Source organism: Grus americana, chromosome 12 (assembly GCF_028858705.1).
Source record: "Grus americana isolate bGruAme1 chromosome 12, bGruAme1.mat, whole genome shotgun sequence".
NCBI lineage: Eukaryota > Metazoa > Chordata > Aves > Gruiformes > Gruidae > Grus > Grus americana.
In genome coordinates, this window is record NC_072863.1 from 23499529 (window position 1) to 23525565 (window position 26037).

The following is a 26037-nucleotide window of genomic DNA, read 5'->3' on the forward strand; positions in this document are numbered from 1 at the left end:
TCTTGACAACGGTCGCGGTCGCCTTCCTGCGCTGGGTGCCAGCGCTCTGCAGAGCGGGGATAACGCCGCTGCCTCCCGCGGGGCTCCGCAAATAAATGAGGGTTTGTGAACCGCCCCGCTACGGCGGTGCCCAGCGCCACCGAAAAGTTCACGTGGAAAGGACAAACTCTGCTTTCTGCACAGCGTGGGAGTGCTGAGGGTGGAAAGGTTTGAGAGCCGCTGCGGTTCAGCGAGCAGCTTCTCTCCCAAGGGGGAGCATCCTCTGCTGGAAAAGGCCGAGCCGGTGAGCGTGCAGGTCAGGTACCATCAGCTGATGCACGGGGGGGGGACGGGACCTGTGGGCCTCTCGGCCAGGCCTGAATTTTGACTTTGCAACGCTACCGTCATTGGCAAAGCGTTTTCTCCTCTGTCTCTCCTCTCCACACCCGTCGGCAGAGACAGCGCGCTGGAAAATTGGAAGGGAATAAATGAAAGTGAGCGTGACTCCTGCTCGGGAGCAGAGTCTCCGGCGCTGACTGAGGAGGCAGCTGAGTGCAGATTTGTCCTTGATTCGTGGGCAGGAGCTGCGGCCCCTTGTGCAGACTTGGGGAATAAGCAGATCTCGCTCTTCTCGCGTCCTCGCTGCTCCTCGGGCGCTCACCCGGGCTTGGCGCAGGGCTGGGCTCCGCAGCTTGGCGTCGCTCCTGCCACGGGGTCTGATCGCCCGTGCTAGCATCACCTCCAGCTTTTTGCACGTGAGTTAGCGCCAAGTGGGAGAATGGCCTCCTCTCTGACTTGGCCCATGCGTCATTTGAATTACCCACGTGAGAAGGCAGATTGAAGCTGCACCGAAACGTGTGATTTCACGCGCCGCTACCTCCCAGATCGTTGAGAAGCATTTGCTTGAACTCGAAAGTCGGAGGAAACATTGAATATGAAGACAGGGATATTTTTTCAAAAGCTGAGGCCTATTTCCAGTCTCGCTGATGTCAGCAGCACCGCTCCGGGTGATGTTCGCGAAAGCGGCACCAGGCTTATTTCCTGTTGAGGCTGTGTTTGGAAAGCCTGCCTGGGCTGGTGGCAGCACGCGGTGAGAGGAGCACAGAAGGCAATTTGTGCCGGAGAGCAGGTTCTCCAGGCGGTCCCCAGGCAGGAGTGGCACCAGCCTCATGCTGTGCTCCGTCCTTGATGGCAAACGAAGGTGAGAACATGAAGCAAGAGAGTGACCCCATACGAGTGACGGCTGCCTCAGCACACCCTTTGCAGCCTGACGGTCTGGTCCGGTCCTGGGCTCAAAGACCTGCAGCCTCCCGGCGAAGGATGAAGATGCTGCTCCACTGCCAGGGATGCCGTGAAGTGGGGACAGTTGGAGATGCGGTGCCAGGACAAGACAGGAAGGGCTCAGGTTGCTGTCTGTGCTCCTCCAGCTGTGTGCTGCCACCAGATTTGTCCCATAATAAAAGCAGCTACTCAATCTTGAGGCCACTTTTCATGTGCTGGTGGTTAATGTTTAATGGGAAAACGCCTAGAGCAAAGGAATAAAGTAAGAAATATTTAATCCTACAGTGTTGGTTTGCACCATATGTTTTCCACTTAATAAATATTTTAGGCACTTGTGCTCAACAAAGATGGGCTCTGTCGTCCGCGGGCTTGTGTGCCTTTGCTTCCCCTCGGCGAGGCAGGTGCTGGGCTCCCCCCGCTCTGCCGATGCCTCTGCTCCAGGCAGTCGGGGGGCGGGGGGGGGGGATTTCTGCCCGGTGGCCCCATCTCAGCCTGCAGAGCCCCTGCACAAGGTCCAGCTTTGTCTCAGCCAGGAGGGATGGGGCAACACAGGGGTCCCAGCCCACCTGGGGCTGTTGGTGGGGTCCAGGGGAGACCCCGAGGGACGTGCTCCAAGGGGGGGTCAGGGCAGGGGCTCCGTGCTGTTTGGGGCTGGCAAAGAGGGGAGCCCAGTGCTGGGGGCTGGGCGAGGGGCCCCGCTTGCATTTCTCCTCGCTGGGGCCGGCTGGACTCCTGCCTCTTGGAGCAGCTCTCTGGGGCAGATGCAGCAGGATCAGACCCCGCGGCCCACAGCCACAGCCTGTTTTACCAAACACAGCCCCACGCTGTGAGCTCAGTGCTGGGGGCTGTGCCGGGGCAGGGGGACACCGGGAACGCTGGCATGGCCCCCCTGCGACACAGCCACAGACAGCAGAAAGGGAAACCAAGCCGCAACGAGGGAGACGAGCCGGCTGTCAGACACCCCGGGAGAGATGTCATGGCCGGTGCTCGGCCCCACCACGAGCTCAGTCCAGCACCACAGTGAAGGATGGGGTCAGCCTCCATCCCTGCCCTCCCACAGCTCTTGAGGCACGGCGGGGGGGGTGAGTGGGACCTGGGCTCAGGAGCAGCAGAAAGAAGGCTCCAGCAGTATCTGGCTGGCACTCAGAGACTTCCAGCAGCCCCTGTGGCCACCAAAGGCTGGGAAAGGGAAGGCTGGAGCACTCGGTGAACTGATGACCCGGACAAGGTGCCTTCGCATGACATCCTCTGGGGGCTGACAGCAGAATATTTACATGTACGGACTTTTTTGGACAGGGCTGTAGCATCCCGTGTGACCTGCCACCCCCACAGGCTCTCAAGTCCGAGCTGCGGTCCAGGACCAGAAATGCTGCTGTCGGATGGTGCCACGTACCCCCCCTCTCCTGTGGATGCACAGCCATTTGTCTGGCAGGTCCCCCATAGCAAACGTGACACGCAGCATCACCCCCGGGGAGAGCCAACCCTCCCACCACCTCCAGCCAGGACTCAGCTGGGCTGGCTGCTCATCCCTCTCCCGGGTTATGTTAAGTAAAGGCCTTTTCCTGGTGTTGATTCATTGCTGCACCCCTGACTCGGTGACCCTGAGGTTCATGCTCCGCATTGTGTCAGCAGTTCGGGGAACGCCAACCCCGACTGCCAAAGAGAGCGTCCCAGGTCCAGGGATGTCCCACACTGCACAATCTCTGCCACACACAGACATATCCAGTAACATATATATATTATATTATATTTTTTTATATATATATATATATACACATTAACAAAGAAGTTGCAAAAAAAACCCAACAGAAAAGGGAAAAAACATAACAGGAAGAACAACCCTCCCCCAAACCAGAACGGAACCAGTATGTTACATGTGGAAGAGGAGAGTCTGGCGGGTCGCACGGTAACCGGGAGTTCACCACATCCCAAGTCTATCCAACGGAGTCACCGGGAGCAGAGGAGCCAGCAGCAGCACCCAGCCCCGGCCCCCCCCACCCGCGTCCTGCCCCCGCGGGGGCCGTGGGAAAAGCGTTCATTCATAACCCAGGGTGCAGAGCCTGGCGGGGCTCGGATTGGCTGAAACCAGTGCCGCGTCATCATCTCCCGGGCGGTTTTAACCAATGGGATCGCTCGCTCAGGGGCTGGGGGCAAAGGCGCCAAGCGGCAGCGAGGGTCGGGGGTCCCGTCCCGTGTCCCCCCCCCGGGTCCCCTCCCGGGCAGCACTCGGTGGGTCTGGCTGCTCCAAAACCGGGGGAGGGAAACGTGGGTGCCCCGAAAAGGGCTCCCAGCCCCAGGAGCGCCTTGCCGGGGTGCGGGGCTCCCCTGGGCACGCGAACCCCCCCGCTTCGTCCTCCTGCCTGGCCGGGGGACGAGACGCGAGCGGGGGGCAGGGGGATCCCGCCACGATTAGTGCAATTTCATCGGTGCAAATGTCACATTCATGGCTCGTGTGCTCTGAGTCGGGGATGCGCCGAGTCCTCCCGCAGCTGGGCCGGTCCAAGCGGGGCGGGGGCCGGCGGGAGGCTTGGCACCTGGGTCGCAAACGCTAAAATCCAGCTCCGGTGCTTGGGCGTCTGTTTGAGGGTGACACTCTGAGCAGCCCCAGGTGGGACCGGCACACGGGGAAAAGACTTTAATGACAGCCCCACGCGGCTTTGAAAAAACATCCAACTGAAAATGGCAACTGAGCCTCCTAAAATGCATTGTGTTTGTGCGCTGAGCTGCAGGGAACGGCGGACGCGACCCTGCCGCGTCCCCAACCCGGCGCTCGCGTGCGCTGGGGGCAGAAGCAGCAAATAAACCCACCCTGTCCGCTCGGGAGGGATGCACCACCCGCCATGAGCCCCTGCCAAGCACCACGGGAAGGCAGCCTGGACCGGAGGCAAAACCGGCGTCCGCTTGGCAGTGCGGGTGGCAGATCCCTTCCCCGCGGGTGACACCAGCCTCCCTTCCCACAGCGTCAGGCAGCCAGTCACCAGAAATGTCACCCAGGTGAAGCGGAGGGATGCTGTGCTGGGAAACGGGCTCTTTATACCCGCTCTCCCTGGACAAAGCTATCGCCCGGCAGCTGCCACCGCCAGACTTAATGATGAGCGTCCCCCGGGCCGGGTCGCTGGCAGGGAGCACTCGCTTTTGGACAGGGCCAACTGGCCAATGTCAACCAGCCACTCCTGCAGCCCGTGTGGGACGAGCCGCTGTCGCCCTGTCCCAACCGGCCACCTACCCCCCCTGAGGCTGGGCTTTGAGGTAGTTCCCTATCAGCAAGGTCCAAAAACCGAAAAGCAAAGGCTGGCAGAGCTCTCAGGAGGTCTCAGCCTGACAGTCCCCACGCAACGCCACCGAGGCCTCTGACAGCACCACGTCCAGAGGAGTAAAAAGAGTTTTCAAACATCACGGACCAAAGCTCAAGCACCGGCCCATCGTGGGCCACCGTGCTGCCCCCGGCATCCCCGCCACGCCGTGTCGCCTGCCGACGGTGCGACGTGGACATCGGCACGCCCACCTGCCCCGAGTCGTGCCGCGGACCCTGGCTGCAGGTGCCCACGCTGGGTCTTTGCTCCCTGCGACACGGGGACCGGTGTGCCCAGCCCAGCTCCTCCGGGCTTTTAAGCAAACATGGAAACTGAGGCTTGGCCAGGGGACTTGGTGCTCGTGGTTACTGGGAGCACTGGTGGCAGCCGAAGCGCTCCCAGTAACCAGGGGCCGGAGCCCCTAGGATGGATTCGATCCTTTACCACAGAGCAAACAGGACAGCTCCGCACTCACACCACCGTGGTGGAGAACAAGCCAAGAGCCAAGATTTGGGGTCATAAAGCGAGATATTGGGTCATAAAGCACAGAGACGGTCTTTGGGCAGGACTTGACCCTCTGCTCAGCACGGGGAGATGTGTTTTTTCTGCAGGGACACCCAACACGAAACCAACGGAGGTGTACACGCAGCCGCACGCGGCGGGGCACAACCAGCCGGACCCCGCGTGGGGAAGGAGCATCTGCCAAACCTCTGTGCCGGGGGCGAGATGCACCTCGGCTTACTCCTTAAGGGGGGGTCCTCCCTGACTCCCGGTGAGCTCCCGAAGGAGCAGACGTGGTGGGGCGGGGGTCTGCGGCTGGCTGCCCTCCACCGTGGGACTGCAAACCCAGGCAAGCACAGGGAACACGGCCAGCAGCAGCACGCACGTGGCCGGGAGAGGCAGCAGGACCGTCCTCAGCACCGCCTTCGCTCTCGCAGACCATCCACCACACCGCCACCACCACCCACCACATCACCTACGCCGGCGCTCGCCGAGCACGAGGGGTCCATGCAATTATCTACCACACCAGAGAAGCTGCCAAACTTCAGCCAAACAGAAAGTCCTTTCCAGAAGACGATGCTCAGGTCCCACCTGGCTCTCGAGACAAGCCCCCAGCGGGCACCAGAAAGCCAAGCCCTCCTGCTCCAACCTGCACCTTGCGGGGACGTGCGAGACGACCCCCTGACCACAGCAGCCCCTCACAAGGTCACCCCGAAAAACCTGCCCCGGCCTTTCCAGCCCCCAAGGGAAGACAGAACCATCCAGGTGACAATCCGCTTCGGGAGAGATCGGAGCACACCACCAAGGAGTTGCACAAGCCGCACTCGCACACAAGCGGAGCTCGCCAACAGGAGTTTATTTTCAGCCGCGGTTAGAGGTTCTTCCTCTTTCCCCTTAAAAAAAAATAAAATTGAGCTGCGTGTGGGTGGGAAGGCGCTCGCTTGCTGGAGCGTTACGGCTGCGCGGCGGCTCTCCGGCACGGCTGCCAGCAGGCTCCCGTCGGCCGACTCCGACCGCTGGCACCCGCCAGCATTGCCGGTGCCACCGCGGGGCACGCGCAGGGCTAGGGCAGCCTAGTGACAGGCTTTCATCCCTGATACGTACGGGGACTCCTGGGGCCTGCAGTTACACTCCTGCTGCTCTGGGTAATCGATGAAGTCCGGGGCGGGCAGACCCGAGAGGATCATCAAGGATTTGTTCCAGATGGTGAAGGTCGGACACACCGGTAGGATGAAGGAGACTTCGAAGGTGTGGAGGTGGAGGGAGTTGGCTGGGTCGTAGAAGGAGAGCGCATTGTTGTCGTAATCCAGGAGGACGCCGAGGCGCTTCATCTGCGGGTGGACCTCCACCAGCATCTCCTTGTTGTTGTGCCTCACCACGAAGTTGTTGTTGCAGCGGGAGAAGACCCAAGACGAGGAGTTCTTCCCGATCCACTCGTTCTTGGGGGCTGACTTGTAAGCCACGCCGATGGCGTACCTGGAAGAGAGGAGAAGCTTTGCTCAGCCACCTTCAGCGTCGGCACAGGACAAAGTCCAGCCCCGACGGCTGCTGGCACCCCGTGCTGTACGAGTCCGCCTGACTGCGGGGGCAGCACGGCAACAGCTTTCCGTGACTGAAAAGCCGCTTGCAGAGGCTTGGCTGGGGAAAGGCATCTCTCCCTCCCCACGCAACCTCCTGCTGCCAGGCGGGCGAGAGGCAGAGGTGGCACGGCTGGGCGCTTTCGGCAGGAACCGGCCGTTTTAGCCCCGTTGTGCTGCACGAGCAGCTTGAACAACGCAGCAGCTTGACAAGGCTGCTGTAACGCCTCCCGGCTCGGTGGCGCAGCCTTTCCGGGGATCTGCCTGGTAGGGGCCCTCTCTCAATAAACCCCAATTGTTTCACTTCCGAGCGTGCTTTGTGTGAGGGCATCTTTCATCCCTGGGGTGGGCGGGAGGCCGAGCCGAGGTGAGTGAGCGCTGGGAGCGGTTTCTGAGCTGGGGCTGCTGCTGTGTTTGCTCCCTGGGCCCCCCTTCCCCAGCGGAGAGGGGACAGGCACGGCCAGAAACCAGAGCCAGCTCTCTGGGCCAGGAGAGGGGTGCTCTCTGTTAGCGACCCCGAGCTCAGCTCTGCTGTTCTGCCTCAGGCAGCAGCCGCAAGCACAGGGTTCAGGGAAAGGCGGGGAGTGACACCCCTCTCCTCCAAACCCCCGGGACAAAAAGGCTCCTGATCCGCTCCCCCTGCCACTGCAGAGCAGAGCTGCCAGCGCACCGCGAGACCTTCCCTCCTGGCTCTGCCCGAAGCCCCTGGGAGAACAGCATCGTTCCCCGAGGCTTGTGGCCACACGTCGGGGGGGGCATGAAAAGAGCCACGTCTCTCTGGGCTTTGGCTGCTGCCACCCTCTGTTCTCGAAACCCCTCTGGTCAGCAGAAGAACCAGCAAGCTTTGGTCAAGAGTGACCGGCTGGGGAGAGCAGGATGGGGGAGAAGGGCAAAACCAGGCGACGATCCGTTCCCCAAACCAGGCTGGTGTGCTCTGCGTCCCTTGCGGATCTCTTTGAGGGAGAGGAGCCGTGTTTTGCAGCAGCACTCAAACACCAGTTCCTCCTCGGCTGGAGCTCCCAGACACACGTGTTGGTTTCTAGGACATCCCTGTCTCCTCTGCTTGGCCATGGCCCCCCTCTGCTTAGCCTTCCAGCTCAGACTTCATAACCACATCTGACCCAGCTAAGCGGGACCTTACACGAGACAGCCCAGGGGACGGCACTGCACGTGGGAAAACCAGCAGATTTAAAGCTCCGTGGCACCTCTGCCCTGCCGTCGGGTGAGATTTGAGCCCTGGCAGGCGTTAGCAGGTTCAGCAGATGAGGGAAATGAAGGTACAAGCTTCACCTTGCAGCCTGACTGGGTCAGACCCAAAAGCTTCTGGCAGAGAGCAGAAACTCATAAACCTCTTGAAAGCCACAGCCACGCAGATTTAAGGTCTCGACCACCTCCCTGCCCACGAGCAGCTCTGCCAAAACCCTGGCCTTTAACCCTAGGGTGTCCCACAACATCTCTGAGGAAACCCGAGGGCCTCTGGGAGAGGGAGGGGAGATAACGGTGCTGCCTACCAGGTCGAGGATCCCACCACCACCTCCCAGTAGTGGCAGCCGCTGTCAATGAAGACGTTGCCTGCCGCGCCGTAGCATCCTGTCCCACTGAACCTCTCGGGCGTGTGGCTCTTCTTCAAGGAGCTCTCGTCCTTCTCCATCTGCAGCCCGTCATTGGAGATCTTCAACTTCTTGTGAGCCATCTTGGGGTCTAGCTTAAAAGGCTGACCTGTTAGAAGAAGACACACGGATTAGGATCTGTGTTTGTTACCACCATCGTGCAGGCAGAACGTGGCAGGAAATGTCTGCCAGGGCGATCCGGACATCCTCCGTGAGCCAAAGGTTCCCCCACCAGCCAAGGGCACTGGATTGCAGATGCCCAGCACGTGCCTCGTGCATCTATTGTCACGGGATGATCCATAAGCCATCGGCCCCTGGGCTGCTCCCGTGCCCCCGGTGCCTCCAGCGGCTTCCCCAGCCCCGCTGGAAGGAGAAAGCAAGTGACTGCTGCCCGCGTCCACCGCCACCGCAGGCACCCAGCGAGACGGGGGGAGCAGGGGCGAGAGCAGCACCTGCACCTTGGGCTTATTCCCCAGCCCGGGAATCGCTCGCCTTCCCAGACCAAACAGAGGGAACGGAGGTGAAACTGGAAAATGCGGAGAGAAATGAGTCAAGGAGAGCGAGGTCCCTGCGCCCCGGGAGGATCCGGACCGGAGAGCAGCCAGGCTGGGCAGCGCTGCGTCGTCCTGGCAGGGATCCTCAAGCGAGGGGCTGGGGCATTACTGCGCATTACCCCCTTCAAATGCCTCATCCCCCATCAGAACAACTCCCCTTCGCCCTCTATGACACGAAAAGTGGCGGCAGAAACGGGGACGTTTCCAGGTAATGGAAATGGCACTGAAGATGCCATCGAGATGCACTGCGAATCGAACCTAGGCAGGGCATAGAGCCTGAACTCCTGCACGAATCCCCGCGCTGTTAGCAGTAATGAGAGTTATACGAGCACAGGGAAGGGAGAACAGACCCTTAAGTGCTCATATAACAACCCTGAATCGCAGAAGCAGCACCGCAGCATCGAGCACGTCCCCGAATCCCCACCAGCAGCCGACGCAGACTGCTCCCCGTAGCGCGCAGGCTGCTGTTACATGTTACAGGAAGCACGCCCGAGGTTTTCCAGTGCTTCTCCACTGCCAAGCAAGGTCTCGCCGCTCGGAGAAGACAGTCTGGGCCGCGCAGGCAGCGGTGGAAGCAAATCAAAGGCGCCGGCTCCAGCCCGTGTTTAGCGGCGCTGGAAGGGAGGTGTGAGCACAGGGCCAGGCAGCGAGCGCATGCCCCAGGGCTTCCTCCGCAATTAACAGAAAGGAGTTTGATGGATTTTGCAGATCTTTAATGCTGGCTTCAAACCCAACTGCAATTCCTTTGTAACGTTACCAGCACACAGGAAGCCAAACTGTTTCCTAATTGACACGCACTGGCTGTCCTGCTCACTTTGATAAAACCCTCCTACGACCCGCAAGGCCAGGGGAACGTCTGCCCTGCCTCGCAGCGACCAGCACCGTCTCCTCCGGGCACCAGCTGTGCCACACGGTCAGCCAGATGGCTGTGGCGGGAGCCGGCTCTTCCGAGCCACCGAGCCCAGCCGGGGACGCCAGCGAGCAGGCACCCTGCTCCGCCGCAGCCCCTCACCGCTGGCACCAGCGGGGACCCCGACGGGGCGAGGGGCCGCACGTCGAAGGCTGCTGCATAACGCAGCAATAGCAGGCATAAAATTACATTGCACACACAACTTAATTCTGGTGCTTCTTAAATCCTGTGCTCTTGCCTTTGCAAATGTAATGGTGTTTGTCTGCCCCCCCCTCGCCCCGCTGAGATTTTCCATCTGTAACTCCCTATTTTTTTCTTAACGGGAACTACAAAGTGGAGCCCCGATATATTGGCAGCTGCGTGCGAACCCGCACCAGCAGCACGGTTGAACTAAAGCAGCTGCTGAGCAGCAGCGACAGCGATCTCCTTCCCACGGGACAGAAAAAAAATCCTCCGTGCTGCGTCCCAGCCCACATCCCTCCGGGAGAGACGCGTAAGACGACGGGGCCGCGTTCAGCTCCGGCTGGACAGGTAACCCTGCGCGGCGCACATGTTGGCCGTGTGCCTTCTGCGGGGCCGGGCGGCTGGGACAACAAGCCACGCTCTCCTGGACGCTCCCGTTTTCGGCCACGGGCACCGAGACTCGGCAAGGAGCAATGCCCATGCCAACGCAATGCGGCGAGGGGGTTTCCAAGCCGGGGCCAGGAACCGTTGCAAGCAGCCGGCAGCATTAGCTACGGCAAGGCTGGAGAGCTGTCAGGTGCGACCCCGTAATGGAGCTCATCCGTGCTGCTCTCTGACACCTGATGGTAGCTCGTGTTGATTTTCCTCGGAGCCCAATTTGCTAGATAATTGAGTTGAGAGGCCTGAAAGTAAAGCTGCAAATTGGGAGTGACCCCCGCCTCCCTTTCCTCTAGCTATTTTAATATTTCTGTAGCTATCTTTTTCTGGCAGTAATGCAAAGAGACAAGCTCTGAGGAAGGGAGGTATAAAAATACCCGGCTCCGTCAGGACAGAGACAGTCACAGCCCTTCTCCCAAAGACGGCCCCTGTTTAAGGTCAGCGTGAGCAACGGGAGTCCAACCCTTGGCGCTGGTTTGTGCTGGCACGTCCCGGCCCAGGGGCTCGAGTAATATCTGCAGACAGCGCGCTGCGATGGGCAAGACGGGAGTTAAAAAGCACACAGGCTGGGTTGTAAAACCTCGCTCGGGACAGAGGGCGTTTCAGAGGACACAGCCGGGTGCCTGCTCCCACCCGACCCCTTCCCAAAATACCACCCCGGCACTGGGAAACAACACAGATTTCACGGAGTCTCACCGGTCCCGACCCCAGCTGCCTTCAGTCCCCGCGTGGTCCCTCTGCATTCCTGGCTGCCCGCAGCGTGCGCCCCAGGTGAAGCCGTGCTGGACAGGGGGGAGGAGGATCCACGACCCGAGGACGGCGCGGCTGGGAGAAGCAGAGGTCCCCGACACGGGGCGGGTAGCGGCAGCGGGGTTCAGCCGCCACGGGAGAGGGGGCTGCCCCACTGCTGCGGGATGCCCTCAGCGCCCCAGCTGCACCCCCATCCTGGGGCAGCTCCGCCAGAGGTGAAGGGAGAGGAGAGCGTTTCATTTTTCCTGGGCAAGGGAAGGCAAAGCAAGAGAAAAGAATTGCTTGGCACTGCTGGGCTGGACGGAGGTGCGGGGTGCCAGCCAGGCTCCCCCCACGAGACGGACACCGCTCTGCGATGCCTTCGGGGGGGGGGGGATTCGGCTGCACAAGACAGAGCGTGGGCAGAGCAGCCGTCAGGTACCTGCTCCCAGCCCGAAGCCTCCATCGCCTCCCCCTCTGCTCCCAGGTTACCGCCCCTCTCCAGCCCCCACACAGCCCCCCTGGCAGAGAGCTGGGGGTTCCGGGGGTCCCTCCCATCAGTGTTCGTTAACATAAACATCCGGGGCCGGTCACTCCGATAAAAGTTATCTCACAAATTCAGCTGGCTGGAATATTCCCTAGAACCTTTTGCTGGTTCATCCACCCATGGTGCCTGCGCGGGGCTTCAGAGCCGTGGGAGAACGGCCAGCTCCGGCGCTGGACACAGCAAGCTGCACCCTCCGGGGCGTCTGTCAGCTTAATTGGCCTTCCCTTCTTCCCTGCGAGGTCTCGAGCGGTGCAGAACTCCTGGCTGGCCTGGGGAGCGCGGGAGCAAAGAGGGAGGAGGGGGCGGCCGATGCTGCCGCTAGGAAAATCCTCACGGCTCGCGAAGCAGGTCAGGGACGTGCTGGGAACGGAGACGGGCAGAGGGGAGGTGCTGGCACCCCTGCCCGCGGGACTCCCGGCGTCCGCTCAGCTCCCCTGGACCTCAAGACTCCTGCCGCCCATCGAGGTGAGCGGACGCACGGGCTCTGGGTGCTCCTGGGTGCCCCTTGCTCCCTGGAAGAGGGGCAGGAGGGAGGGCGGCGCGGAGGCAGGAGCACGTGAGGCTGCAGATAAGAATATTTAGTTTTCTACCTACCTCAGCAGTAAGTTGTCTGCAAGACAAGGGCTGTTAATGGGGCAGCTACACTGTCAGATTTTCTTTTCCTGATGCTTCACGGAAGGAATCAATTATGGTGAAGCTCAGCAGGTCCTGCTAACCATGCCAGCTCCAGCGTGTCAAGAAAAGCCATCCAGAGGGACAGCCAAGACAGGGCTGAGTGTTGGTTTACATAAGAGCTACAGAAACCACTGGACCGAGGTCAGGAAGAGACAGAAATGTGAGAATAAGACCAGTCTGCAATGGTCAAGGCAAGGACCGTAAAATCCACCTTCCCTGCGCTTTATTTACTGCCAGAGCTGGGACCGTCCCTGTATTCTGGCACTTTCATCCACTTACGGACGCTTGCTAATAAATAAGACCTACTCAGGCCTTGACTCAGCAAAGAAGGTTTCTCGCTGTCACTAAACCAGAACTGCTCTCCCAGGCTCTTCTCTTCCGGCAGTTTGGGAACGCAGATTTAATGGCAGCACTGACAGCACTGGTGCTGCAGAAATCAATACGTGTCCTGACACTGACCTTCTGGCGATGAAGGAATCTCTCCAGACATCACTTCAGGAGCAGAAAGAGGGCTGTGAAATACGCTAATTGGCCCGTCTCCTCGTCGAGCTGCTGGCATTTCCGCCAAGGTTACAGCGGCCGGAAAGCGTGCGCTATCTTCTAATCGCCCGCTCGGAAAGGAGAAAACCCTGTTGCCACATAACGACAACCACGGGCAGGAGAAGCGGCCAGCGAGGACGCGCTGGGGATGCAGCACAAAGCGGTGGCACCTTCAGCCGGCACCGCCCCCGACGGTGAGCAGCGACGCCCCAAAGGAGCCCTCGTGCACCGAGGCTGCCCACAGACGGACAATATATATATTCTATGCACAGGCACTGCTAAATCAAACATTCAGTAATTCAGAAGTCTCCCTAAACACTGTTCACAGGCTGCAGATAAACGCCGAAGCAGCGGGGGAGAGAGCTGCGTGCCCACCAACGCCGCACGCCCCCGTCGCCCGAGCAGGAGGTGCCGGGATGGGTCCCTCGGTCGTTCGGTCGCGTGAAAGGAGCCCCGGGCACGCGTAACAATTCCTGCGGCGCTTCGGGTGAGCCTTGCTTGGGATTTTAAACACGCAGGAAGCTGCTGCAGACACAGCCCTGCAACAAGGGGAGCTCAAAAACCTGAGTGGGCTCTTATTTAATCTACTAAATCGAGTTCATCTCCAAAGAGGAGCCCTCAGCAGCGTGCCGGCATCTCTGACGACTGACACTCGTTATAAAAAAACAAACGAGCGAGCCCCGTTCCCCCGGGAGCCGCTACCGAAGCAAACCGCCCTCGCTCCCCTCTGTGCGGCTGAGTCGATCATCGCTCTCGGCTTGTCGAGCCACCCATTCCTTACTTCCAGAGCGAGCGCCTTTCAAAGCACGGGGAAGCACTTACAAACAGCAGCTGCAGGAGGGATACATTTTTAATAAACAAGGCGGAATTGGATTGGAGTTTGCTTCTCGGCAGCTTCCCTCCAGCCCCATCGCTACACCGCCTTTACTTAATTTCATTTGGTTTAAAAGAAAATGAGGAGGCGGAGGCGATAAATCATCTCGAAAGCCTAGTGAAGGCAGGAGCGACCGCAGCGTCGGGAAAGGAAACGGAAGGGAGGGCTGCGCTCGCCGGGGCTGGCAGGACGGCCTCGACGCGGCCACGGAGCAGGCAGCTTTGGGCAGGGGCCCGGAGAACCCACTTCTTACCCCGGCAGCATTTCGGGCTGTCTCGCCTGTGACACCCCCCGGCAGCTAACGGCCCCGTGGTGTTTGCGGCCCTGCGATGGGAAAAGCTTTCCCTCCTCCCACTGCAAACCCAGAAACTCCAGCCTTGCCGGGACCAGGCCGGCTCTGCTGCCCTCTGATCTTTGATCGAACCTGAATTCCCTAAACATATTTGGCCGTCCCTGGGGCGATGCGAAGCGCGTCCTCCTTTCTGCTTCGCGTGTGGCTGCAAAGCCCCATCCGCTACCACAGAGACACCTCTCAAGTCTCCTGAGCCCCTGGAACCGCAACCCTCCGGGAGCGAAGCCACGCACAAGCGCACGACTGCCCCAGGACTCCGTGCATCGGCCCCAAAAAGCCCAGTGCCATAAAGCGACCAGAAAGATGGACCTTCACGATCTCCTAAAATCCCAGCTGCCCCGGGGACCCGGAGGGACGGGCGCTGATGGGAGCAGAGAGCTGACGCGAGCCGCAGGCACGGTGCGGGGTAGCAGGAGACCATCCCTCGAGGCGGGGAAGGAGCCGAGACACGGAGTAAGACGGGCATGTCGGTGATGTAAATAACCTGGGGGTCTCCGTCACGCTGCCAGCGACCGTGGGCTCGCGGGGAGCAGCTCAGCCCCCCCCCTTTGGCCTCGAGCGCCGCTGAAGCTGCTCTCCCACCACCCCTCAGCGCAAGGCGAGCACCCGGGCACGTACTGTTTGTCTTGAGCCGGGCGGGCTCGCTGTTCCGGCTGCCCGCCTGGTTTATGGCCTTCACGAGGAAGATGTAGCGGGTGCCGCTCTGGAGCCCGTGCACCGTGTAGTGGTTCTGCTTGATGTTGGGGACGATCATCCAGCTGTCCATGGAGTTGTAGAGACCTGCGGTACGGGAGAGGGAGGGGAAGATTTATTCACAGGAAAGGACAGAATACAAAGACCACCTGCTGCCAACGCAGAGCTCACCGACCACGCGTCCCTCAGGCTGATTTACCGCCCGCCTGCGAGCTCGGAGCACCTCCGGGAAAATTTCCATAGGTGACCAACCCCAGCAACTCAAAGAGCCGCTTTTATTACCACAGGAAGGCAGTGCGTGGTAAGGCAAAGCCAGGGGTGGGACGCTGGCATCTCAGGATGCCGCTGTGGGAAGTGATGGGGAAAGGGTGCAGAGAGAGAGGAATTCAGCCGGTGGCACCTTCCAGCCAGGGCCGAAGGCACAGGCAGCTGCCGGGGCCCGGGAGAAGGCGATGCCCATCATCATCCTCTCTCGTTTCTTTGCTCCTGCAGGACAACCTCCCTGCTGCTCTGGGGGCTGCAATGTGCAATGCCGGCAGCAGGAAGGGACGGGACACGTTTGCACCCTAATTGTCCCCCCTAATTGTCCCCCCTACGTGGCACTCAGCACTCCAGGGCAGGAAGCAATAACCCATGACCAAGGGATGCTGATGCTTTGGCTCCCTGCATAGACTGGTCTGCAAAGTGAGTCAAAGAAAATTACAGCTCCCAGAGAAGGGAGTGGGATCCGGATGCCTGGAAAACATTCAGGAGCCTAAACTCTTTCTGGAAATCGAGAGGAGCCCAAAGACCTTGGAGGCACCGAGCCCTAACGCTGCAGCGGTTTGTGCTGCGGCGCCCAGCACGTACTGAGAACGGAGCGTTGTACGGAAGGCGGGACGACACGGGGCTGTTGCTTTAAACCGACAGACGAATAAGGAGGAAGCTCAGAAGCAGCAGCCGGAGGCTTCTCGGATCCAGCGGGTCCGGAGGTGAAAGCAAGACGACGCGCGAGGAGCGGGTTGTGAATCGAGGGCGACTGGAGGAGGGCTTGCAGCCTCCTGTCGCCAGCGTACGCGTGCACGGCTGGAAGGCAGGAGCCTGGAGAACGCTCCACACCTCCTCTTTTACGGCTGACACCGGGGTGTGTGTTTATCTCCGGTGGCTCGCCCAGCCGGAGGACAAGGGCAGGTTGCAGTTGTTGTCAGCCTGGATTTGGTTTAAAACACACGTGGAAAGGGCCTAGGGGAGCAGTGCAATGTTATTTGAAGTAGGAAATAGAACAGATGTGATACCGATTGCATCCTACACGCAGAGCTGCTTCCATCAGAGCACGCGGCGTTCAGCCAGGCACGGGTAAGCGTGATCTCCCTGCAGACTGGGACCAACTTCGGATCCTTCGTCAGAGAGGACAAGGTGGCTGAGAGACGACAGCCTGAGAATGATTTGGCCTCCCAAGCAGGTTTCTTTCCCTAAACAATCAAGAAGGGGTTGGCCTTGAAGACTGAGGGCTTTTACCCTTGCCAAAGCTGAAAAAAATCCTTTTTATTGCAGCTTTCGTCATCCATAAAAATGTCCGACCCCTGCTTAGCTCTTGGCTTTAAAGAGAGCGTGATGGGGAAGGTTTCCACAGGCCAACTGTGTGCTCTTAGGAAAGGTATTTCCTTTCACGGGAAGCCTCTCGTGCTCCGGCCGGGCGAGCCCTAACGCGCCATTTCCAGCGTCTCTTCATGGGTGAGTTCAGCCAGGACTCAAACGCTCTCATCACCCAGGCCTGACTGTGTTATTTCAAGTGACAATATATTATTCATTTTTTCTCCTCTGAGATGTTAACTGATGATTTCCTTACTCCTCCTGCGAAGAGCTCCCCGAGACGGCCAAGGAGGACGCTCCTGACGCATGCCCCTCCGCGCTCTCCTCCGGCGCTGTCCTTGCCGCCGCCGCAGCTCCCGTAGCCCTGCCAACGCCTCTGCAAGCCCCCACGGCCCCCGAGGGTGGCGGGGTGACTGATGCCCCAGCCCCTCGATGGACCCCCAGCCCAAAGCGCCCTGCGGGGAGAGGCGGGAGCCAGACCCTTCCCCGAGGGGCACGGGCACAGGTTGCAGCGGGGGAAACCCTGGTCAGATAAGGAAAAAGTCCTCCTGGGGGACGACCCCGAGAGCTGGGGGCTCTCCATCCTTGGAGACTGTCAGCGCTCAAGCAAGCCCTGAGCAACCTGGCTGGGCTGTAAGTCAGCCCGGCGTACGCAGAGCTGGGGCAAAGACCCTCAGGTGTCCCTGCCCACCCGAACAACCGGCCGTTCCGGCACGGTCCGCGTTTCCTCCTCAGCTGGCAAGCGCTGGGGAGGTGGAGGCTGGAGCCCGGGAGCTGCTGAGCTCGCCAGGGCTCTCGGGGCAGCGCAAAGCGCCGCAGACAACGCGCCGCGGCTGGGGGAGGAGAGCGGAGCTGGGCAGGGGAATCGGGCTGCTGTGGCACCGGGTACCCACAACTAACCTCCGGCCAGGAGGAAATACATCATCTTGTTTTCCCAAACGAGGGCAAAGGCCGGGGATGCAAGTTTGATCAGCTTCGGAAGTCACAAGCGGTAACTTTCCCTGGCAGCTTCCTGCATATTTCAAAGTGCACTTAACAGCCTTCCTGTGCTGCGACACCGCGCTTCCAGCACCGATGTCTTCCTGACCGGGGAGATAAACTAACAGCGGCCCGAGAAGTCCTGAACTCTGAGGCTTTTTGTCAGCATTTCCTACAACAGCAAGCGCTACCAAGGAAAACCGGGAATAAAACCTTCTTGCACGAGCCGTGCTGCGGGGATGCCGTGCTCTTCCAAGGCGCGACTTCAGGTCGGACAAACCACGATTCTATGATTCTAACATTTTGTTTACAGCCCCGAGCGGTGTCCTCAGAGGATCCTTCGCTGTGGTTTCCTCCCTTAATTCCCAGCCTTTAAACCTGCTGATTCTCCCCAAAAGCCCTTTTCTTCCCGAACCGGACCACAGTCCCCCAAACCGAGCCGGCGCGCAGCGACTTACTGATGAAGTTGGCTTGGCCGGTGAAGATGGTGTACTGTAGCTCATAGGAGCTGACGCTGAACTCGTCCTCCGAGATCCAGTGGACGGTGATGGTGTCGTGGGAGGCCGTGCAAAGCTCCTCTCGGACAGATGGTGGGTTGGGCGCTGCGGGAGATCACAGGTAACACACTTGGGTAAGTCTGCGCTCTCCTTTCTTAGCGTACCTCGGACTTTTTTTGGTCCCTTAATGACAGAGGTGGGGAGCAGAGCGTCTCGACACAAACCGTCTCATTTTATCTGTCATTGTGTTTCCCGCTTAACTAAAGGTTTTAGCGCGATACCAACGTGTCCAGGGGCCAGCGTGTTTTCAGGCGTGCCGGAACGAGGGGTTCTCGCCGCTGCCTCCGCCAGGTCTGACACCCCCACCCCGAAACAAGCTGAGGAGCCACTTCAAAATCCACCTATTTCTCGGCACTGGCTGAGGAATCAGTATTTTGTCCCCAAACTGTTCTGGACACATGGGTTTTGTTAACCTTTCGTCGAAAGCTGATCTGCTTCGCAATGAAGCAAATCGGATTTGGGTGAGTAACGACACTCTCGCCTCTCCGGAGCTTTCGTCCCTGCCCCTGGTTTTGCAGCACACGGCACGGTCAGCAGCAGTCGGCTGCGGCAGGGCTGCTCCCGGGCACCCGCATCGCCCCGGATGAGGCTGAGAGCAGCGTTCAGCCTGTGCCACGGGCATCGAGGCAGCGCCAAGAAGCCCAGCAAGGTCTCTGCCCACAGCAGTTCATAGTTTAGCACCAGGAGAGCCACAAAAAGGGCAGCAAAAGGGAAATGCTAAAGCGTGCAGTGCGTTAGAAGTACAATAATCGGTTAATTCGCTGTTCCCTCTCTGTAATCCACCTTCTCGGATCCTTATGGGCATCAGCCTCCTCCCCGGGTCACGCAGACCATCATTTCTGGCCAGCTTCCCGAACTCTTCCACCTGGCCCCCGGGAGAGGCAGAGTGCAACAGGAGGACGGGGCCATGGTGACAGCACGGCCTCTGCTCTGCCGCAGCCGACTGGGCGCTTTTTACCGGTCAGAACGAGCGGCAACCCAGTTTGCTTTAAAACACGCCAGCCAGCCCTCGGCGGGCCGCAGGGGAGGAGGGCTGCGGGGAAGGCGGGGGGGAGCGCGCCTGGGCACTCACCGGTGAGATAATCCAGCCCTTCCAGCAGCTTCTTCTCTCTGGAAAAATCTAAAGCAAAGTTTTCAAAGGCGTCATTAAAATTGATATCTGGTATCAGGACTTGAGAGGATGCAGTTGCCATGGCGACCCTGGAAGAAAAGATGAGCCCATCAATACGCATCAGGGTGCACACCGCTCCCGACACCCAGCAGCGGCGAGAGGGGGGGTTAAAAGGGTGCAAGCAGCCTCGTGGTGACATTACACGCCGTCGGGAAACCGGCTTGCACCTACTGACCACTGCTCTGCCCCAGGAGCGTGGCCCAGCCCGGGGACAGGTCCCTAGAGAGGTGGGGGTGCTCCATCCTTGGGGGGTCCCAGACCCGGCTGCCCCCAAGCTCCCTTCACATTGGCGTTTCCACCGCTCTCCCGCCCTGGGAACGCTGTTTGCCCCCATAGCAGATGTTCGGCTTCCTTAGGATCTGCCGTGCAACTCCCGTCCTGCGAGGGACGGGAACCGGTGACAGCCCTGACGGGTTTATTTGAGGGCAGCACGCCGGAAGGCTGCAGGGGGGGGAGGACAGGGCATCCCTGGGCAGGGAGCTGTGACCAGGGGACGGCTCCGGCTTGCTGAGCCAGGCGTGCCAGCCCACCTCTCGGCCACGTTCCTGGCTGTCTGCAGGAACCGCGCGTGGTCGTTCTCCTTCAGGATGTGCTCTGCCTGGTTGATGAGGACCGTCGAGCGCTCGAGACACTGCCGGCAGTTAGCGACCTGCTGGGCCAGCTTCCGCAGCTTCATCACCTGCGGGAGGAGCAGAGGGAAGCACAGGCGCTCAGGAGCCAGCACGCAGCCTGAGAAGCACAGAGGAAACCCCATCCATCCCCGTTCGACACGGGACGTGAAAGGACTCCAGGGACCGCAATGGTCCTATTTCTGTAGGGTCTACTGAATTAGAGGCTACGGCTCTGACAACAACATAATCGCACTTCTCTCCCTCCTGTCTCCACGTGAACACACACACACACATGTGTGCAGCCACCCCGGCACTCCCTTCCCATCAGACTGCCCCCAGGTAAAATTCGGTCGCCCTGGGGCTCAGACCCTGCAGCATCCCTTCGTCTCCCAAAGAGCGCGGATGGCACCGAGCGGGAGGCAAAGGGCTGGAAACCCCGAAGCGATGGGGACTTGTCGGAGACTGGCCAGCTTCATGCTGGAAACGGGAAAACTCAGATGTGAGCCAGGAGCAGAGCAGGTCGGAGGGAGAAGGAGGTTACAGAGGAGCCGACGCTGATTTTGGGGTGGTTCTCCTGTTGAAGCTGGGAGCTCAGGAAAGCCTGGAGCTGGAGGTGGCTGAGGTCAATACCCTGTGTTTAACCCCACCGTACCGTTGCTCCGGCTGGCTGAGGCTTTGCCTGTGCCAGAGACAATGTTTTGGTTCGGGAGGAGGAGTCCTGGGTCCTACACTGGCTCCAGCAAAGACGCAGAAGAAAGGAGGCGAATCAGCACCCTGGGAATTACATTGACAGCCAAGCTGGAAGTAATTCTGTATCTGGAAAAGCATCTTCAGAGGGGCAACGAGGCACTTGCTAATGAAAGAGAAATTCCCACTGCCCTGTTCCTGCGTGCATCTGCAGCCGAGGACCCCACAGACACCCAGGGGACGGGAAAGCAAATTTCAGCAGATGAAGGTGCACCTTAAACAGCAGATTCTGAAATGATAAATCCCACCTCCGTCCTCTGCCCTGTGCCCTGCAGCCGTGTCCCATACGAGGCTCTCTTGAACGGCATCACACAAATTTATCTTAAAATGAAACGAGTGGCGCTCCAGGAATGTGCCTGTGGCACCAACCAGAGAAACACCATTTCCTCTTGCTTATTTAGCAGACACTTGCAACCAAGCATCGTGCAGGACTCATCCTGCGAGAACGCGACGGCAGAGATTCAGCCGTGTCCTCTCCGCTCCACGCGACCACCCGCAGCTCTCCCAGCCCGCCTCCGAAGGGAGCAGCCCGCGCATCGTGCTGCTTGTCTGCACGCCTTCAGATTATTTGCTTGTTTCCTTTTTTTGACGAGGGAGCGGGACACTTGCAAGCCTCACGAAGCCGCCGTGACAGCGGCTCCCAGAGCTCCTCGCTCGCCGCCGCTGCCCTGCAGCACGCTGTCAATCCACCTGCCCGTCTGCGGTTTGAAAATCCGTCAGGAAGCAAGAGCAGGAGCTCCCGGAGGTGACGGGACGCTGCTCGAGCTGCTCTTCTGAGGTGTCAGCACTGTCAGTGCATTCACAATTAAGGAGCGTGCTAATCCCCCAGCCGACAGCAGGGCCCTGCTCCCCTGGCACGGCTGCGGGCGTCCACCCACAGCCCCTGGCACCTCCGCAGCAGCTCAAAACAGACAAGACCAAGGGTGAAAAGCCAACAGATGAGCTCTGAGCACCCCAAGCCAAGAAAAAGCCGTGACTTTGCGCCCCCACCCACCCCACACCTATGGTTGCACCCTGCGCCATAGCTGGGCGCCAGCCGGCAGAGCCCCGTGGGACCAGCGTGGCACCCACCCGGCTGCACCCACCCCAGCACCGGCCACGGAGCAGCACGCTGGGCTGCAGCAGGATGGGACCTCGGGGAGAATCACCAGCAAGGTGAGGACACTCGGCACCCTCCAGCCAGCGCCACGAGCTCTGCAAAGGCGCCCAGGGTGAGGCATCCCTTGGGAAGCACCCACTGGGTGACGGGACATCGCCCATCAGAGGTGAGGACGCCCTTGGTACCTGCCTGCTCCATCCATCGGCAGAAACACCAGCCAGACCCCGGCACCCATCCCGTGAGATTTACTGCCCGGAGCCAGCCGCGTGCCGGCTGCAAGCAAGCAGCGAGGAGGCTCAGGTTAAAGCTGGGAGGTGACGACGTGTCACGGCTATTTGCACAAGGAAGCGACTCTCCTGCTGGGGCTTAATGGGCCGATAGATGGTTCATTTTATGACCGGACTTGTCAGAAAAAAAATATCAAAATGAGAATAAGGAAGAGGAATAAGATGAGTTTTGTTTTGAGGGAGGACTCGGTGAGCTGTCAGCGTCAGGCAGGGAGAGCCCCTGCCCTTGCCACCATCGCTCCCAGGAGCTGCTGGCGTGTCCAGACCCAGCTCTCCTCGGCCACGTCCCTGCAACAACCGCAGCCTGCAGCGTTAATCCCAGGCAAAGCCTCCGCTGTGGCCAAGGGAAAAGGAGACGCAGATGCCGTGGCCCACGGCCAGCGGGGCTGGGCTGTGACACCGGCACCTGCAGCGCCCGAGCAGGCGACGTGGGTGCTGGCACCCGCCGGCCGGATCCGCGCCGTGGCAGAGAGCTCTTCAGGGCAGACCCAGCTGCCTGCTTCCCTCCTGCTCCTCCTCTCGCATCCTCCCTGACGACTTTCGCTGCCTCCCGGGTCCTTCCCGCGTATCCCCACCGCCTCGGTGCCACGTTCGCCACGGGGAGCTGCCCAGTCCCACGGGCGGTGGTATCGAGCCCCGGCAGAGCACGAACCCGAGCCCTGCGAGGTGCAAGCCCAGCTTGGAGCTGCATGTGGGCTCCTCAGTATCTAATCTCCGGGGGGTTTCCAAAGATGGGCGTGATGCATCCGGGCAGAGCTCTTTTTTAGGATTACCGGAATAAAAGACACCTAAAGGCTGGGCATGGTTTCCTTACGGCAAAGGTGGATTGTCCGGGAGCACGGCGGGCGTCATCCTCCGGACACCCTCGCTGGGCATCCCTCGCTCCCACCCGTGACCAAGCACAAACGTCAGGCTGCTGCTCCGCTCCTTCCATCTCTCTCGCTGCCTTGCAGAGGAGCTCCATCCCGCAGCTACCAAAGCCTGGGACAGAGCCGCCGGTTCCTCCCAGGACGGCACGCCGGCTGCGCACAAACCACTGCCTCGGCGCTTTTGTCTCCATTGACTTTCCTTCTCAGGCCCGGGGCCGCCGTTCTTTCCAACGCCGTGCAATCAGGCTGCTCCATGCATCCGTCGGGCCATTTGTCAGGAAAAGCAGCCCAGAACAAATGGAAAATGAAATGACAATTCAGCAGGAAAGCAGTATTTCTCGCTCCGCAGTCGGAGCGCTTCAAACCAGCCGCAGTCTCCAGCGCTTCCTCCTTTCTTTTGTGTTTGGAGCTTTTTAAACTCTCCACTGTCTGCGGCTCCTCGGAAAGGCTGCTTCCCGCTCACGCTTGGAAATCGTTGCTCAGAGGTCTCGAAAGCGGTGGAGGAAACCTGCCCAGCCTCCCCACAGCCAGCAGCACGGGGGGTACGGAGGGGCATTGCAGTGCTGCAAACCCGCACGTTTCTGTCTCCGGCCCGATTTCACCAGCAAAGAGGCTTGTTCCAGTTTTCAGGTAACTTTGGAAACCAAACCCAGTCCCCTCCCCGGTACTGCCAGTCCCACCGTCCCCAGATCCGCCTCCCGCTGGTGCGGTGCTGGGTTTGCAGCTGCACGGGCACAAGCTTGCTGCTCCTACCCTGGCAATTTATAAGCAGCTGAGCGCTGCTGCTGGTTTTGGGCACTAATCAGGGCCCCTCTCCTCTGCCCAGCTGCCAATTTGCAGGAAAATCACATCTTGGAGCCTTCCAGCTCCCTGCCAAGTACGGCTGAAACTGGACAACACGGTCAAAAGATGTTAGGGGGAGAGGGTGGGAAGCGAGAGGCAGACAGACAGATGGACCAGCAGAAGGCACCGTTACATAAAATATGTTCCCTGAAGCGCCTGGGATACAAGCAGGCATTTTAAAGCTTCCGCTCCTGCCGAGGGTGTCCGAGCGGCGTGCCGGGTGGCTCTCTTACGTACTCACGTGGCGCAACCCGCTCCCAAACCTTTGCCTGCAAAAAAATCCGTATCCAGGGCGATGCTGGTCCCTGGCTTCGCTATCGGCACCATCGCGACGGGTGCAGAGCTGGACCCTAATGCACGTTCCAGCCCAGTAAGAAAGGCAAAGGGCTCGTGCACGTGCACTGTAAACTCCCGTGGGCGCCACTCAGAGCTACAGCCGACCCCTCCAGCCTCTCCCCATCGCACAGAAACCACCGGGAAAAGCCAGAACACCTGGAACCGCTGGAGGAAGGGTCCAAACACCCCCCAAAGAAAAGGGCGAGAACCCAGCTCACCTATGGCTATGCTGCAGTGCGGAGCGTGGAGCCTCTCCTTCATCTGCAGCACAGGGCTCGGACGGCCCTTCAATATTAATTCTACATTATTATATTAGCACTGCAGTGTTAGGAAAGCCCTGAGGAAGCTGTCTGGACTGATCCAAGCAACTGCACCAATTTGTCATCCTAATCAACACATCTTCCCTCCTCCGGCCACGTCGAGCACGCGCCTTGTCCTTGGCGGAGGAGCCCTGGGGCCGGCAGCAGCAAGGGACACCCGGACTCGCACACGTTTGGGGCGGCAGGGAGGCGAAGCTGCGTGCACCGATGGCTGCCCAAAGCCTTCCCTTCACGGGCAAGGCCACGCATGCCACTAGCAGCCCCTGTGCTGGGCTGTGCCCCGAGGGGAAGGACAGACCCTGCAGCAGCCACCCCCCCGGGGGCAGGAGGGAACGCTCCGACCGCGGACGCACGAGCCGGCCCTCCTTACCTTCGTCTCCTTGATCTTGACAGCGATGACCTGCTTGCGCTGGCGGATGATCTCCATGAGCTCATCACACTCCTCCATCAGCTTGGCCTCATGCATGGCCGTGTTCACCTGGCCAGGAACAGCGAAAGCACACGCCGTTAGGAGGGACACGCTCGTCCCCGAGCCCGGCAGCCCCCCCAGCTCAGACCGGGAGAGATGCAATATATACCCTCCGTGCCGGGCCCTGGCTCTGCTGGCTGCCAGCGGCTGAGCCGGGCAGGAGATAACAGCCCTGCGACGCAGACAGAAGCGGGCTGGCTCACCTGCACCCATTGCCGCTGCAGCCGGAGGAAGGAAAAACGCTGGGGAAGGGCGTGAAGCCCTCCTTGCTGCACGCCCACGGTCAGCGCTGGGTGACGGAGCCGTGCCGGGCGGCTTGCGGGGCACACGCTCCACCGGGTTCTGCCCCATCCCTGGGACCGGGGCGGGGGCTGCGGGGAGGCGGCAGCCCGGGAGCAGCGAGCCCCCACGGCCACTGCCACACGGCCCGGCGCAGCCCTGCCGGGGTGCCGCACCCCGCGGCCACGGCCGCATCGCTTTCCAACAAAGCCTGGGCACCGCCGGCCACGCTGACACCCAGCGCCGGCCCGCGCCAGCTCCGCGCAGGGATGCTCAGGGACCTCTCCGTCTCCCTTCCCTGGGCAGGCTGTACGTTTTGGGGTGCTCCGCACAGCCGCGGCTGCAAGTGACCCCCATCCTGCCCTCGGCTGTGGTTGTCCTGCCCGTTGCGTTGAGCAGCGCAGGCTTCTTGCAGAAGCAGCGAGCTTCGCTGGCCTCTCCTCCCGAGCCAAACGCACAGCGCGCTCACGCACCCGCACCGAGGCAGTGCCCGTGGGCTAGTTAAAGCAAGAAGTTGTTTAAAAATGAATGAGCGCGCCCTGCTTGGAAGAGCAAGGGTGGCCGTGACTTCAAAGCATCTGCAGAAACGAGACCGAAAGCAACGGCTCGGTGCGGGCAGAGGGAGGGAGCGCGGGCAGAGCCCGCGGGGGGCTGCATGGCTGCGAAGGGCACATCGGGAAACGCTGTGTGGGATCTTAATGAGAGGGCTGAACCAGCTCAAGGCAGCGACAGCTACGGGCAAAGCTGGGCTGGCGTAGCCACCCGCACCCTGCTCCGGCCGCTCACCGTGCCGGGCTGCAGCCCCGAGCTCTGCAGCGTGCCGCAGGGCCCCGGGGAGCAAAACTCTTCCCCCTCCCGGTGCTGCAGGACACTCTTGGCAGGGCCAAGATACTCCAGGGGCTCCAGCACCTCCTCGGAGGCGGCTTGCAGCCCACGAGCAGGGAAGCTGGGCAGCGGCTGGGCACATCACACCGGTGCTGCCAACGCGGCGGGCAGCCCCCGGCTCCACGGACGCCTCCATTGCCCTGGTTTCCAGCCACAGCACGGGGCCCGGTGGCCACGGAGCACTCCTCGGGAGCCGCTCCTTGAGCAAAGCCTTTTACAAATAGCCATCTTCCCCCTAGAAAAGCTAAAAAAGTACCAGATGCTGCTGGCAGCACCTG

At 60.5% G+C, this 26037-nt stretch overlaps 1 protein-coding gene across 4 annotated transcripts in view; it reads right to left on the bottom strand.

Moving 5' to 3' along the window:
- Nucleotides 1-3044: 3044 nt before the first annotated feature.
- Nucleotides 3045-26037, bottom strand: part of MID2 (midline 2) — a 100087-nt gene continuing 77094 nt past the window's right edge. For 2 of the 4 annotated variants that reach the window (XM_054838965.1, XM_054838966.1), the window contains exons 4-10: nucleotides 24497-24604; nucleotides 19545-19693; nucleotides 18916-19043; nucleotides 17745-17888; nucleotides 14662-14823; nucleotides 8143-8350; nucleotides 3045-6530 (exon numbers count right to left, since the gene is read on the bottom strand). In XM_054838965.1, coding sequence (XP_054694940.1) covers nucleotides 6128-6530; nucleotides 8143-8350; nucleotides 14662-14823; nucleotides 17745-17888; nucleotides 18916-19043; nucleotides 19545-19693; nucleotides 24497-24604 — 1302 coding nt within the window. In that variant the 3' untranslated portion in view covers nucleotides 3045-6127. The remainder of the gene's footprint in view (nucleotides 6531-8142; nucleotides 8351-14661; nucleotides 14824-17744; nucleotides 17889-18915; nucleotides 19044-19544; nucleotides 19694-24496; nucleotides 24605-26037) is intronic. The other 2 variants (XM_054838968.1, XM_054838967.1) reach the window with 1 other exon arrangement.